The following is a 13,414-nucleotide window of genomic DNA, read 5'->3' on the forward strand; positions in this document are numbered from 1 at the left end:
GATTTGCAGGGACAGGGCTAGTTTGGAATTCCTTTACTACTGCTGATACAAATTAGCCGATAAGAGTTGGTGGTAGTAGTAGTGTTACGGATTCGTCACTTCCGTTGTTGTGGTTCTCATCCACTGTAAACATTTTTGGTTCCATGTACTATTATTGTTATCGTTTAAGTGAATTGGAGATAACTATTTTCAAAAGGTAAAAAAAATTAATGTTTTAAAAAGAAACCGGAAACCGGATCGGGAACCGGACGAGGAGGAAGAAGAGGAAAAAAGGAGGCGGAGCAAGTGAGGTCGGAGAAGGAACTGAGCTGCTTGGAGGTCTGGAGCAAACGCTGGCGAACGGGGGTCACTAGTGAACTTTGGGGTTTCCTGGGAAAGGGATTCCTGCGACAGAGTTGTTATCGCTGTGGCAGATAAACCTGTGTGACAGGTTTTGCGGTTGATTCCGAAGAGAATCATTGGAGTGCCGTTACGTCTCGAGAACGGACCGTTGGCCATTTTGCCTCGCGCCTGATTTCGCATTGCTCCAGGTTTTTCACCTCGCTCCAACCATTTCAACGCATCCAGCCGTTAACCTGGTGTGTGTGTGTGTGTAACGTGGATTTCCCGATTTCGCATCGCTCCAGGTTTTTCACCTCGCTCCAACCATTTCAACGCATCCAGCCATTAGCTTGGTTTGCATGTGTGTAATGTGGATTTTGAGTGTGAATTTGCAGTTCGCCGATTGGGAGCCGTTGAACGTCCATATCCGAAGGTGCGACTTCCCAGCCGCCCCTTGAGGACACTTTTGCCTATCTTTGGCAGTGTGACTGTCAACTGAGCGGGATTCTGGTCTCGATACAACATCGTTCTGACGATCACTGGAGCGTGGATCGACTTTGGTTTGAAGCTGGGACAGAGACATTGGGAATGTTATTTTCACTCACTTGGAGCACAGTGAGTTATATTGTACGAAACTGATGGTACCATCATAGGAATGATATATTGGTTGTACAATTGATTAATATTGTTATTGTGCTGTTATTCTTGTGTGATCTTAATACAATACTTGTTTGTTGGTAACAATTGGTGTGGTTTCACCATTGATCTTTGACACACAGAATAACACATCTTTCTGCCGTGACTCCTCTCGGGGCTCGGAGGTACAACGTGACCGGGGTTTGGGGAGGAGCACGTAACAGTAGTAGTAGTAGTAGTAGTAGTAGTAGTAGTAGTAGTAGTAGTAGTAGTAGTAGTAGTAGTAGTGCTTTTGTTGGAAAGGTTACAGAGATTTGCGTTCAGAGCTCATGCAAGCTCAGGCAAACATATGTTCCCAGTTTAATGTCGCTCAATTCCTCATCTCTGCAAGTCCATGGTTTGAACTACAGTCGACAAGATAGAGCATTTTGAAGAGAAAGCACTACCAAGACAGATAAGGGAAAGGTAAAAGAACGCCAAAGAACACCAAAAAAAAGAATGCCAAATAACACATTTATACAAATAAGAGCAAAGTATCTTGTGGGGAGACCGTACAAAGTGCATCATTTATAGTCCAGGTTTCCTTAAACTTTTGAACAGTGTTACTATATTCTGCCGCCTTGTACTCCGAAATAATGGGTGAGCGTATTAAGCCCTTCAGACATACAGAACTGTGTTCCACCACATCTTTCTCAATTTTTGCCTTCCTGGTTTTATATATTGCTATTTTTGCACAGGCTAAAATAAAGTTAACAAGGAGATCTCGTGACTTGCTTAGTTTCTTTACCGGGTGCCCGATGATAAAAAGTGTTGGAGAGAAGTGAAGCCAGAAGCGCAAGAGAAGATTTTTCATCAGTAAGAACACTGGTTCAAGACGGTGGCATTGAAGGTATATGTGAAATATAGTTTCCCTTTCACCACAAAAGCAGCAATCCTCTGAGACGTTAGTGAAGTGCCGCATCATAGATCCAGAGCTCAGTGCACCATGTAGCAACCTCCAACTTAAGTCTGCCATCATTCTTGGCGTTGGGTAGAGATAGAGTGAATCCCAACGTGGATGAACCGTCGAAGGAAGTGGAAGAATCTCATGCCAGGGAGTATCCAGTCAGGTTGCAAGAGCTATATAATGGAGCGAGTGGATCACTAGCAGGTATATATTTTTCCTTGATAGCCCACAGAACAACATTTCCACTGTGCCAGGGGTCTTACTCATATTGTTTGCAGGTATTGGCTGAGAGAGCTCGCAACATCATGGTCGGATCTTAAAATCCATGGAGTTACCGGACATCTGTCCAGATCCATCACCCTCTTTGGGACTCTCTAGATATTCCAGACAATCGGGAGGCAAGGAGCTTTTGACCTCTTCAAGTATCCTGGACGGGATCCTGATTGTCCTCAGGCCCATTTTCGCTGCAAGTTCCTTGGGTAAAAGCGTTCTCTTACCATCGTTCAGAAGGTCTCCCACTGTGGATATGCTACCAGCTAAGAGGCTCCTTCTTACTGAAAAGGAAGCCAGAGTTGGGCCCTGTAGAAGAGGGTTGAGAATGAGCGGTTCTTCTAACAGGTCCTTGCCTGGATAAGGAACTGTTCTTTGCACGTCGACTACATTCCAAGCCTTCAGCATTTCTTGATAAAAAAGAAGCAATGTAGCACTAGACAGGCTCCGAGATGTAATGATGAAAAGATTCCTTTTGTACCCAAGATTGAGCACTTTGCTGAAGAAGTATGATGCCAGTGAGCACCATTGCGGTGCAGGGTTCACATGTAGGTAACGTTGTATGGTCTTCAGCCTGGATGCGTGGTAGTGGCTTCAAAGGCAGGGAAAAGACTGTCCACCTTCTGAAAAAGGCAAGCTCAGAATGCCCAAGGAAACCCAGTGTTTACCATTCCAAAAGTAGTCCAGTAGCTTCCTCTGCATCTTAACCAGAAACTCCTCTGGAGTGCTTATGCAAGAGAGCCTGAATACTAACTTCGGAATTATAAACTGTTTAATAAGGAGTGTTTTTCCCCTCAGAGACAGGACTTTTAGTAGTCCACTCCAGTCTCTCAACTTTGCTTCGATCTTGTCCCCTAAAGTGTTCCAGTTAATGAGTGGTGAGGACCCATGGGAAGTGGATAAGTGCACCCCCAAATATTTGAGCTCATTGCGACTCCAGGTCAATTTCTGAAAAAGTGTTGGTAACTCCTTTACCTGCATTTGTCCAATTAGAAGCCCCGAGCTTTTCCTCCACTTGATTGTAGCAGACGATGCTGCTGAATAGACCTGCTGACAATCATAAACTATTTGCATATCCCTTGCATTACTGGCAAACACGAGAACATCATCTGCATATGCAGAAAGTTTGAGGTTGACCCTGTTGTGTGGCACCACAATGCCAGTTAGCCTTCTTCTCATCAAACAAAGAAAGGGTTCGATACATAGGGAATATAATTGGCCGGACAGGGGACATCCTTGTCTTATTCCTCTCTCAAATGGAAAGGGCGCGAGCAAGAAACCGTTGACTTTGACTAGGCATTCTGCCGACATGTACAACGTCTGAATCATGCCGACAAATCTCCTCCCCAACCCAAATGTTAGCAAGGTTTCAAACAGATACTCATGGTTCATCTGGTCAAAGGCTTTCTCCTGATCCAAGGAAAGAAATCCGACTTGAGTCCGAGTCATGTCCGCATACTGTATCAGGTCTCTGACAAGGGATATGTTGTCATGTGTTGTCCTGCCTGGAATGGCATAAGATTGGTCCGGGCTGACTAATTTTGTCAGGACTGGTCCGAGACGGAGTGACAACATTTTAGCCATGACCTTATAATCCACACACAGCAGAGACACAGGGCGGTAATTCTTCAAGTCTCTCAAGTCACCCTCCTTGGGAATCAAGACCAGCATCGCTCGACGCCAAGAAAGGGGCATTATACCTGTATCACATGCTTCCTGAGCTACGCTTAGGTAATCAGGTCCAACCAAGTCCCATACTTTTGTATAGAATTCACATGATAAGCCATCCATGCCAGGGGCTTTATCTCTTGATAGGCTGTGCAGGGCGGTTTTCAATTCTTCCAGAGATAATGGAGTCTCCAGCTGCTCCTGGTCTTTTACAGAGGCTTCAGGAAGACTACTCCACAAAGTGCCACCTGCACCTGCATCTGTGCTCTTACCCGAATACAGCTGAGCGTAAAAGGCTCTAATTCGTTTTTGAACACCCTCAGAGCCATTGAGCAAGAGACCATCTTCTGCGAGAACACTCGCTATAGTCCTGAATTGACCTTTGCGTTTTTCCACCCCTTTGAGATAATTCAGGACATATTCATCCTCAGAAATAAACTGCAAACGAGAGCGCACATACGCCCCTCGTGCCTTCACACGACTACATGCTTTAAGGGTGCTCTTTTTTTCTTGGTATGCCTGCAGTTCAGTAGAGGTAAGTGTGGCCAGGTGCTTCTCAAGGTGCAGCAGTTCCTCTTCCAGTCTTTTGATCCCTAACCCAAGTGTTTTGCTCGATCCATACGAGTATTCCTGACACAGCAATTTCAATCGTACCTTGCCTACATCCCACCAGAATCCAAGTTAGCAAAAATCTCCTTCTTTATTCCTCCAGGCTTGCCAAAAATTCAAAAAGATTGACAAAAAGGCTTCATCCTGACTTAAAGCATTGTTCAGGTGCCACAAGCCAGGGCCTCGCCTTGTTTCCGCCAGGGAAAACTTAATCCAGGCCAAGTTGTGATCTGTGAAATGGGCAACTTTTATGCCGGAGTCACTGACAATCTTACACCAACGGTGAGACACGTAAATTCTATCGAGCCGGGATTGTGATATATGACCACCTCTGATACTCGTATACGTGAATGTTCTGTCTGTGGGGTGTTGTATGTGCCAAGTATCCCTCAAGTTTAACAGTGTTATGGTTTGTTGTAATATTCTTACAGAGGGATTATGCGGCTCCTGACCTATTCGATCAAGGGAGGGGTTTAGAGTGCAATTAAAGTCTCCTCCAAGAATTACACACTCTTCACCAGGCAAGGTGAGCATGAATCTCTGCAACCGGTTGAAGAAAATCCCCCTTGCAACTCCTACACAAGGTGCATAAATGTTGACGAAATTGACAACAAATTCTTCAAACTTTGCTTTTATATGTAGCAACCGCCCCACACTGGCTTCCTTTACGACAAGTATTTCAGGTTTCCTCTTTGGTGAAAAGAGGGTAGCCACTCCACAAGATGTGTCCGTTAGGTGACTGAAAAAGGCCAAGCCTTCCCATTGGTTTTCCCATCGGGATGCAGCCTCTGGGGTCATGTGGGTTTCCTGCAAAAAGGTTACTTCAAGTTTTTCCTTCACACAGAATGACAATACCTGGTGCACACAGAATGCATCCTTACAGCCATTGACATTCAATGATCCTATTCGTAAGTTTGATGTCATTATTGTATTGAGAGTTTTGTTTCTGTGAAATTCATCCTCCTAAACGAATTTATATTCAGGCCCGTAACTCAACAACTTTGCTAGAAACTTCCTGACTCGGGCTTGTTCGGCCGAGCCTGAAGTCCTTGTTTTATGTCCCTCTCTCCTTAGTGCATACAAGGAATGCACTAGCAAGTCATAATCTTTCCACCGTTTCAGCGCATTTTCCACTTTCTTCTGCTATGCAAGCTTTGTTCCAGGAACTCGAGTATCTCCTGGCTGGGAATGCAGGAATGGCGTCCTGCAGGTAGGTCTGTCTCTAAACCAGTCAGTGACCCTTGATAGTCTTCCCCATCACCAATACTTTCCTCATCATTGCTGTCTGGAGGTTCAAGATCCTTCTCCTTTGGTGTCCTTGTACAATGTGTCAAGTCTTCTGCCATGTCGTCTCTCAAGGCTGACTTGGCATAATCTTCTGGCGCAGAGGAACGCGCCTTTGGCTCTGATGCGGCGGACGTTGCTACACCTGTGGGAATGGATGCCTCCTCCTCATTTGGTATTGGAGATCCAACCTTTTGGGGTCGTAAAATAGAGATGTGCTCAACTATTCCCCTTTCTGCGCCAACAGTGAGTGAAGTGACATCACCTGAGATGTCGGTCAGTGCCAGCAACTTTATTGATGCTTGTGTGTCTGGTTCCCTCTCTCTGTCTGTCCCACCGATGAATGCTACTTCAGAATCCTTTGAAACTTCGGTGTTAATCCTTCGGTTCAGAACTGCTCTTGTAGATGTTTCAATCCCTGGTTTATTTTGAAGCTTCGTTGCAGTTGTTATTATTGGATGCATTTTCTCAGGAGCCAACATCACAGTATCGTTTGGCCCTGTCAAGTCAGATACCTCCAGGTTGTTTGTCTTTACCATGCTGGGTTTACTACCTGACAGTCTCCCTTCCTGTTCATTCTTCAAACTGTCTTTGGGTGGATCTGAGAGAGAAGACTCTCCATATGCTGTCGTTTGATGAATAGTTTCCTCTTCTTCTTCTTCTTCTTCTTCCATTTCTTCAGATTGGGTTACCACTCTTTTCTCCTTCAGAATACGAGGCTTTACAAATCCCTTTGACACATTACTTCCCGTGTCATCCTCAATTGTACCAGGGTGTTCCGTGGTCCCATCCTCTGCGGGTTCTGATTTCCTCTTCTGTGCTCTCTTTGCCTTCCCTGCTCCCACTGCCTGCCATTGATTTATGGCAGCAGAAGAGTTGGGATGAGAAGCTGGTATAGAACTTTCTTGAGGGTCCACTGCCCTCGAGCACAAAGGAGCAACCGCCTCTCTTAGGTTACCTTCAGTGACGCTGGGATCCTCTCGAGGCTGATCTGGACGTTGAGGAGCTGCAACCTCTTTAATGATAGTGGGGCAGTCTGCTCTCCTGTGATCCTTCGCTTTGCATACAAAACAACGGGGTTCGTTTGTCATATAAAACACCCTGTAATTCTTTCCGTCAAAAGGAATAACAAACGACTCCTCACATTCAGCCTCCTTTCCCAATTCAATGGATACTTGTCTTTTAAAAGACCAGACATGTTGTAGATAGGGCTCATGACAGCCCAAAGACACAGGCTTGATGGGTGATCTCAACACTCCCAGTCGTTCCAGGAAAGGCACCACGACATTGTCAGGCACGTAAGGAGGTATATTAGATATAATTATCCTTGTACCAAGACTTGAGAGCGGCTCGACTTGTACAAAGAGTCCTCCCACACTAATCCCTTTCTCAATGACTTTGTTTGCTGCAGCCTCTGAGTTAAGAAAGAACACAGCTTGTCCATACATTTTCGAGGCTGCAACTATCGTTGCTGGATCAACCACACTAGCGAGTGCGTTTACATAGGCCTCTATTTGGGTGATTTGTCCCAACTCGCATTTCACCCCGTGCTTCCTTGTTAACGCCTTAAACGGGTGGGCAGGGCGGTTCCCACCTGCACCAGAGGTAGTAGCGGCCATTTTTGCCCACGTACCATCCAGAGGCATGATTACTATTAACGGTATATTTCCCGTCAAATGAAAATGGAAAAAAAAATATCAATGAGCTCGTTCACGAGCTTTGCTTATTTTAGCATGACCGGACCGGTATGCTGATGATTAACTCAAAAGGATAATCAAACGCGCGTTGAGCAAATAACTTATCGGCTTAATCGCCAAAACTATGCAAATTTAGCACAGAAAGTCAAGGGTCATGAAGCAAAAACAAGGAGGTCAAACAGTTTGTGATACGCCACAAATCGGGCGCGGCAAATCTAGTCCCACACGGGTGCGGCCGCACGCCGCGGCTAGGCCCGAACACAAAGGGCTAATAACTCAAACGGGACGTCAAAGTAAACTAACAAAATGAACCAACTCGGTTCAAATAACCCCAAAAAACCAAAAATACAAACGAAAACGGAAGAGGATGAGAAGGAAATGTCGAAAATAGCACGGCTCGAGGAGCAGCAAAATGGCGTGACGTAGTAGTAGTAGTAGTAGTAGTAGTAGTAGTAGTAGTAGTAGTAGTAGTAGTAGTAGTAGTAGTGTAGACAGGCTAAAGGAATGAGTTCACATCGTCACTCGATGCATCAGGAAATGCTTATAAGAAATACCTCACAACAACAGGTGTTATCACCTCCACTATAGTGTTAATTGGGCATGGTGAAATCACAAAACCAATATGCCAACCACATAATAAAGGGCATAATGTAATACTGAGCTAACAGGGTTTAGTACCATTGATCACTGATGGAGATCATCAAAAACTAAAAGATACAAAAGGTATTCTGTTTCAATCCAACGGTACCAACAGAAGGCCCGACATACGTGTCGTGTGGTCGGCTACCATTGCGGGTACAAAAGCCATTGGTGGCACGATTTCCAGGAAGTGGAAAACCAATTAAATGTTTGACGTCATCGAGGAGAACAATAATTCTGAACTGATGGCCGAAACATCTCATGTACCTGCACTCGCTCGTGGATGTGAAAACGAAACCGCACAACATGTTTGAAACGAGAGAAGGCATTTGAACCCACAACAGGTTAAATTGATAACCTTTGGGTTTGGTGTGTGGTCGTGTACCCCACCCCCCCCCCCCCCCCCCACCTGCCTGCCTCATTACGACACTTTCTCAGCTAGTTTACGTTTTAATGTTACTGGCTCCATAGTCTCATGAATCTCCTACAGTGTATATTGGTAATTTGCACCAACTACATTTTGTGCACATCGTGATGTTTTGAAAATCGATTCCTTCTCTAAATTCAAACATGTATAGGATTTGGTGGGTTCATGCGATGACGTTTCTGTAGTGCCAGTAATTAATTTATTAATAATATTTATTAAGTAATTAGCAATATATATTAGTAATATACATTATAGTAATATCTGTATTATAAAAGGAGCCATGTCTGTCTGTTTGTCTGTTTGTCGAGTTATAACTTGAGAACGGATTAACAGATTTCAATAAATCCAACTACGGTAGATTCAGGTAACTCCCGGGAATGTTTCTGATCCAGTATTTTTAAAATGTTTTTTTATGAGTACATGGACAAGCGTGTGAAAACTGCAAATGCCAACACGTGATGTTGGTTATCCCTGCACAGGATCTCCCAGGAATCCTTTTTTTTTTCTTCCCACATAGATTAGCCATCACAGCAAAGATTGGTATTTCCATCAGAGAAGCGACTGGCCTTATATTCTCGTCTATATAATATTATCCGTAGGTGATTCTGTCTCTTTGTCTGTGAGTCTGTCCATTGGTGTGGCCTCCTCCGTTGAGGGAGTAGCTCCACCCATTCTGGAAGGGGCTTCAAAAACAAATCGCCACCATTTTGTTTCCTCACATAGCTTTGAGGCCTCTTTTGTTAGGCCCGTGGTGTCTTGCTCTCTCTCACAGTTTTAGGTCAACTCTAATTCGATATCTCATTTCATTTTTCACAGTCGCTAACATGGTTTTAGACTCGGTTGAAAAAAACCTGGAATAAAATACGATGAAAGTTTCCGTTTATCGAACGAAATGCATTTTCAAAGGCCTGTAACATAAAGCCCATTGACACTCTCTCACGCCTTTATCTCCAATCTAACTCACCATCTGATTTCATTTTTATCGATGGTTTTAGACTCGGTGTCAGCAATAATTGAGAAAATTCACGCACATACGGGAAAATGCCGAGATATATTACAAATTCGCGGCACGATATATCATACACCGCCCAAATAACACAGTTGGGAAAATGCCGAGATATATTACAAATTCGCTTTTTATTTTCCCTGAAGATATATTACTTTTCCGTTTTGGTGACAGTCATCACAAAAAGTCAACAATGTGTGGAGAGTGGCAGAGCGTCCTTCAAAATTGCCGACAGATATTTCTTCATTCCAATTAAATTCATCTAAAGGTAATCCTGTTTAAACACTCCATTCATTCCATCGATGTAATTCACATGTGTAAAATAAATAAATAAACAGACGGGAGATTTCAGAGAGATATTTTTTCGTTCTTGACAGGGACAACGCTTAGTCCGATCATTTTGAAATTTATTGAGCATGATCTATCAATGTTACTCTTTTCATTACAGCATACAAAATGACATTTTTAAAATTAAAGATTTCAAATAAACTACTGTTAAACACATAATATGTTATGTGCACGTACACTTTAAATTAGTTTATTTGAAATCTTTAATTTTAAAAATGTCATTTTGTATGCTGTAATGAAAAGAGTAACATTGGTAGATCATGCTCAATAAATTTCAAAATGATCGGACTAAGCGTTGTCCCTGTCAATTTATGACATCATAATGAAGGCACCATTGACGTCATCATTGACATATCTTATTCCCCATGGGGGTACTTGACATTGAGCCATATTTCAATTTTTTCCATGGAGTGGTTTCGGAGATATAGAGGTGCAACTTTTTCCGATTTTTCCAAGATGGCGCATGTACCATGTGACCAATGATGTCAAAATTATCATTAGAACAATTCTACAGGAGGAGCCGCTCATATTCTGAAAATTTCGTCTTCCTCTGACTTAACAGTTGCAGAGGAAATTTTTTTTTGCATACTGATCAGATCAAGCGTAGTACTTGTCGAATTATGACGTCATAATGGAAGCACCTATGACATCATCATTAACATATCTTATTCCCCATGGGGTGTACTTGACAATGAGCCATGTTTCAATTTTTTCTACTAGGGCGTGCCCGCACGTACGGGCACGCCCGTACGTGCTTGCCTGTACGTGCGTGCAAAAAAACATGCGTGCAAACAACAACAAAAAAAAACTTTGAAACCACGTGGCAGTAACGACCACAGAACCCCCCCCCCTCTATTTACATGAAATGGTTTGGTCCATTCGCAACGACCACAGAACCCCCCCCCCCCCCTCTATTTACATGAAATGGTTTGGTCCATTCGCAAAGCCAAAGCGAACGGCTTGCGAGTACGGTGACCATACCTTGGGAACCACTTGTCCGATTAATTTCAAACCTTGAAAAGGCACATCCTCGGGTCCCCAGCAATATACCTGGCAAGTTTCAAGTATATCGGACCGGTAGTTGTCGAGAAACAGCGGTCGCATACATACATACAGACAGACAGACACACAGAGATTACTGGAATTATAGATAGACTAGGGCGTGCCCGTACGTGGGTGCAAAAAAACATGCGTGCAAACAACAACAACAAAAAAAAACTTTGAAACCACGTGGCAGTAACGACCACAGAACCCCCCCCCCTCTATTTACATGAAATGGTTTGGTCCATTCGCAAAGCCAAAGCGAACGGCTTGCGAGTACGGTAGAACCCCCCCCCCCTCTATTTACATGAAATGGTTTGGTCCATTCGCAAAGCCAAAGCGAACGGCTTGCGAGTATGGGTAAATAAATCGCCATAGCTCGGTAACTACTTCTCCAATTAATATGAAACCTTGAAAAGGCACATCCTCAGGTCCCCAGCAATATACCTGGCAAGTTTCAAGTATATCGGACCCGTGGTTGTCGAGAAACAGCGGTCACAGACAAACACACAGACACACACACATACACACACACATACACACAGAGATTACTGGAATTATAGATAGACTTTGGGCGTGCCCGTACGTGGGTGCAAAAAAACATGCGTGCAAACAACAACAACAAAAAAAAACTTTGAAACCACGTGGCAGTAACGACCACAGAACCCCCCCCCCTCTATTTACATGAAATGGTTTGGTCCATTCGCAAAGCCAAAGCGAACGGCTTGCGAGTACGGTAGAACCCCCCCCTCTATTTACATGAAATGGTTTGGTCCATTCGCAAAGCCAAAGCGAACGGCTTGCGAGCACGGTAGAACCCCCCCCTCTATTTACATGAAATGGTTTGGTCCATTCGCAAAGCCAAAGCGAACGGCAAACGGCTAAATCGCCATAGCTCGGTAACTACTTCTCCGATTAATATGAAACCTTGAAAAGGCACATCCTCAGGTCCCCAGCAATATACCTGGCAAGTTTCAAGTATATCGGACCCGTGGTTGTCGAGAAACAGCGGTCACAGACAAACACACACACACACACACACACACACACACACACACACACACACACACACACACACACACACACACACACAGACACACACACACACAGAGATTACTGGAATTATAGATAGATTAAGCGGTTTGGGAGATAAAGAGATGTAACGTTTTTCCAAGATGGAGTCCGTACCACGTGACCTATGAGGTCATAATTATCAGCAAAAAAATGTACAGGCACAGGCGTTCCTACGGTAAAATTTCATGTCAATCGGACCAACGGTTGCCAAGAAAATGAATTTTTAAAATTCAGACACGCCACACATACGGAACCGAATGCCAAACCCTGGTTTTCACTTCGCGAGCGCAGGGTAACAGCAACGACAGTCATGACAACAGCTAAAACATGCAATGAAAGATCCTTTTACTCGTGTTTTACTTCATTTTACATCGTCATTGATGCTCAGAGATAGACATGCAATATGTTTGTGAAGTACAACATACTGTATTTTGATTAAATCCGTCAGAGGAGCGTTTGGTGGTACGCCTCGTGTATATAAACCGGGGGCAAGTTGGCAGGATTTCAGTTTTGGGCCAGCAGTGTATGTAATATGTAGATGTTCACTAAAGGCAAAAAGATCCCACCCTTGCCATTCACAACACACCAAAAAAGCAAGAGATCATAGCGGATGACCCTGAGGGCCCTTTTCGGACATTGTGAAAATCCTGATTTTGGTGGACCTGGAGTAATGTGGTGCTGCACTGTATTTGCTCAGGCCCACTCCCACTCCCACCCCAATACCTCCTCTGCTGATGCTCTGTTTCTTGTCTTGCAGCCCGTGGGTTTTGTCATGTTTGGAAGCAGATCTGAAGCAGAAGCAGCGAAAAATGCACTCAATGTGAGTCCATAAACCTCTGGAACCGACGCGCAAACATGCCACGAGAATATCAAGTGGATTCCAAGCTTTCTTGGAGGCAAAGTTGGAGAAATTAAAACATTTTTTTGGAATACAGTATTGGATTCCCCATTACTGCGAGGCTGTTCAGCCATTAATTGCAAACATAATACGGTCAAATGATTGTTTCGTTTTTGAGCATTTGCTGCTCTTGTTTCTACAAATGATAGGCACACCCTTCCCTCTGCCGTTTATTCTACCTGTCAGTAAGGTGAATCAATGAGGTCACCTGTTTATATCAGAGGGCGTTGGTGTGGAGATGCAGAGGAGACCTGGATTGGATGATTCATGTGTCCCTCGATACATTGTGACGTCTTTACCCTCGTCCCTATGTACCTCATTATTCAATCAATGCCATCGTTTAACGAGGATCAAAAATAACTTCAGCTGTTTTATATTTATTTAACTATACAAGATGATGAATAGTGGACTATGCCCCCCCGCCCCCACACACACCTTGTCACGCTATCTCCTCCCAAAGTAAACTGTCGGGCAGAATTCGCCAAACTTGGTCCTTATGATCACTACATGCAACAAAGGTACAAGGGCAAAGGTCCCACCCCCCCCCCCC

General features: G+C 44.0%; 1 protein-coding gene across 3 annotated transcripts in view; it reads left to right on the forward strand.

Annotated features, from left to right (window-relative positions):
- The window catches only part of LOC137434503 (RNA-binding protein with multiple splicing 2), a 237,502-nt gene that overhangs the window by 23,726 nt on the left and 200,362 nt on the right, over nucleotides 1-13,414 (forward strand). For all 3 annotated transcript variants that reach the window (XM_068127592.2, XM_068127590.2, XM_068127591.2), the window contains exon 4: nucleotides 12,724-12,786. In XM_068127592.2, the coding sequence (XP_067983693.1) occupies nucleotides 12,724-12,786 (63 nt within the window). The remainder of the gene's footprint in view (nucleotides 1-12,723; nucleotides 12,787-13,414) is intronic.

This window comes from Myxine glutinosa, chromosome 10, assembly GCF_964187855.1.
Source record: "Myxine glutinosa chromosome 10, kmMyxGlut1.1, whole genome shotgun sequence".
In the NCBI taxonomy this organism is placed as follows: domain Eukaryota; kingdom Metazoa; phylum Chordata; class Myxini; order Myxiniformes; family Myxinidae; genus Myxine; species Myxine glutinosa.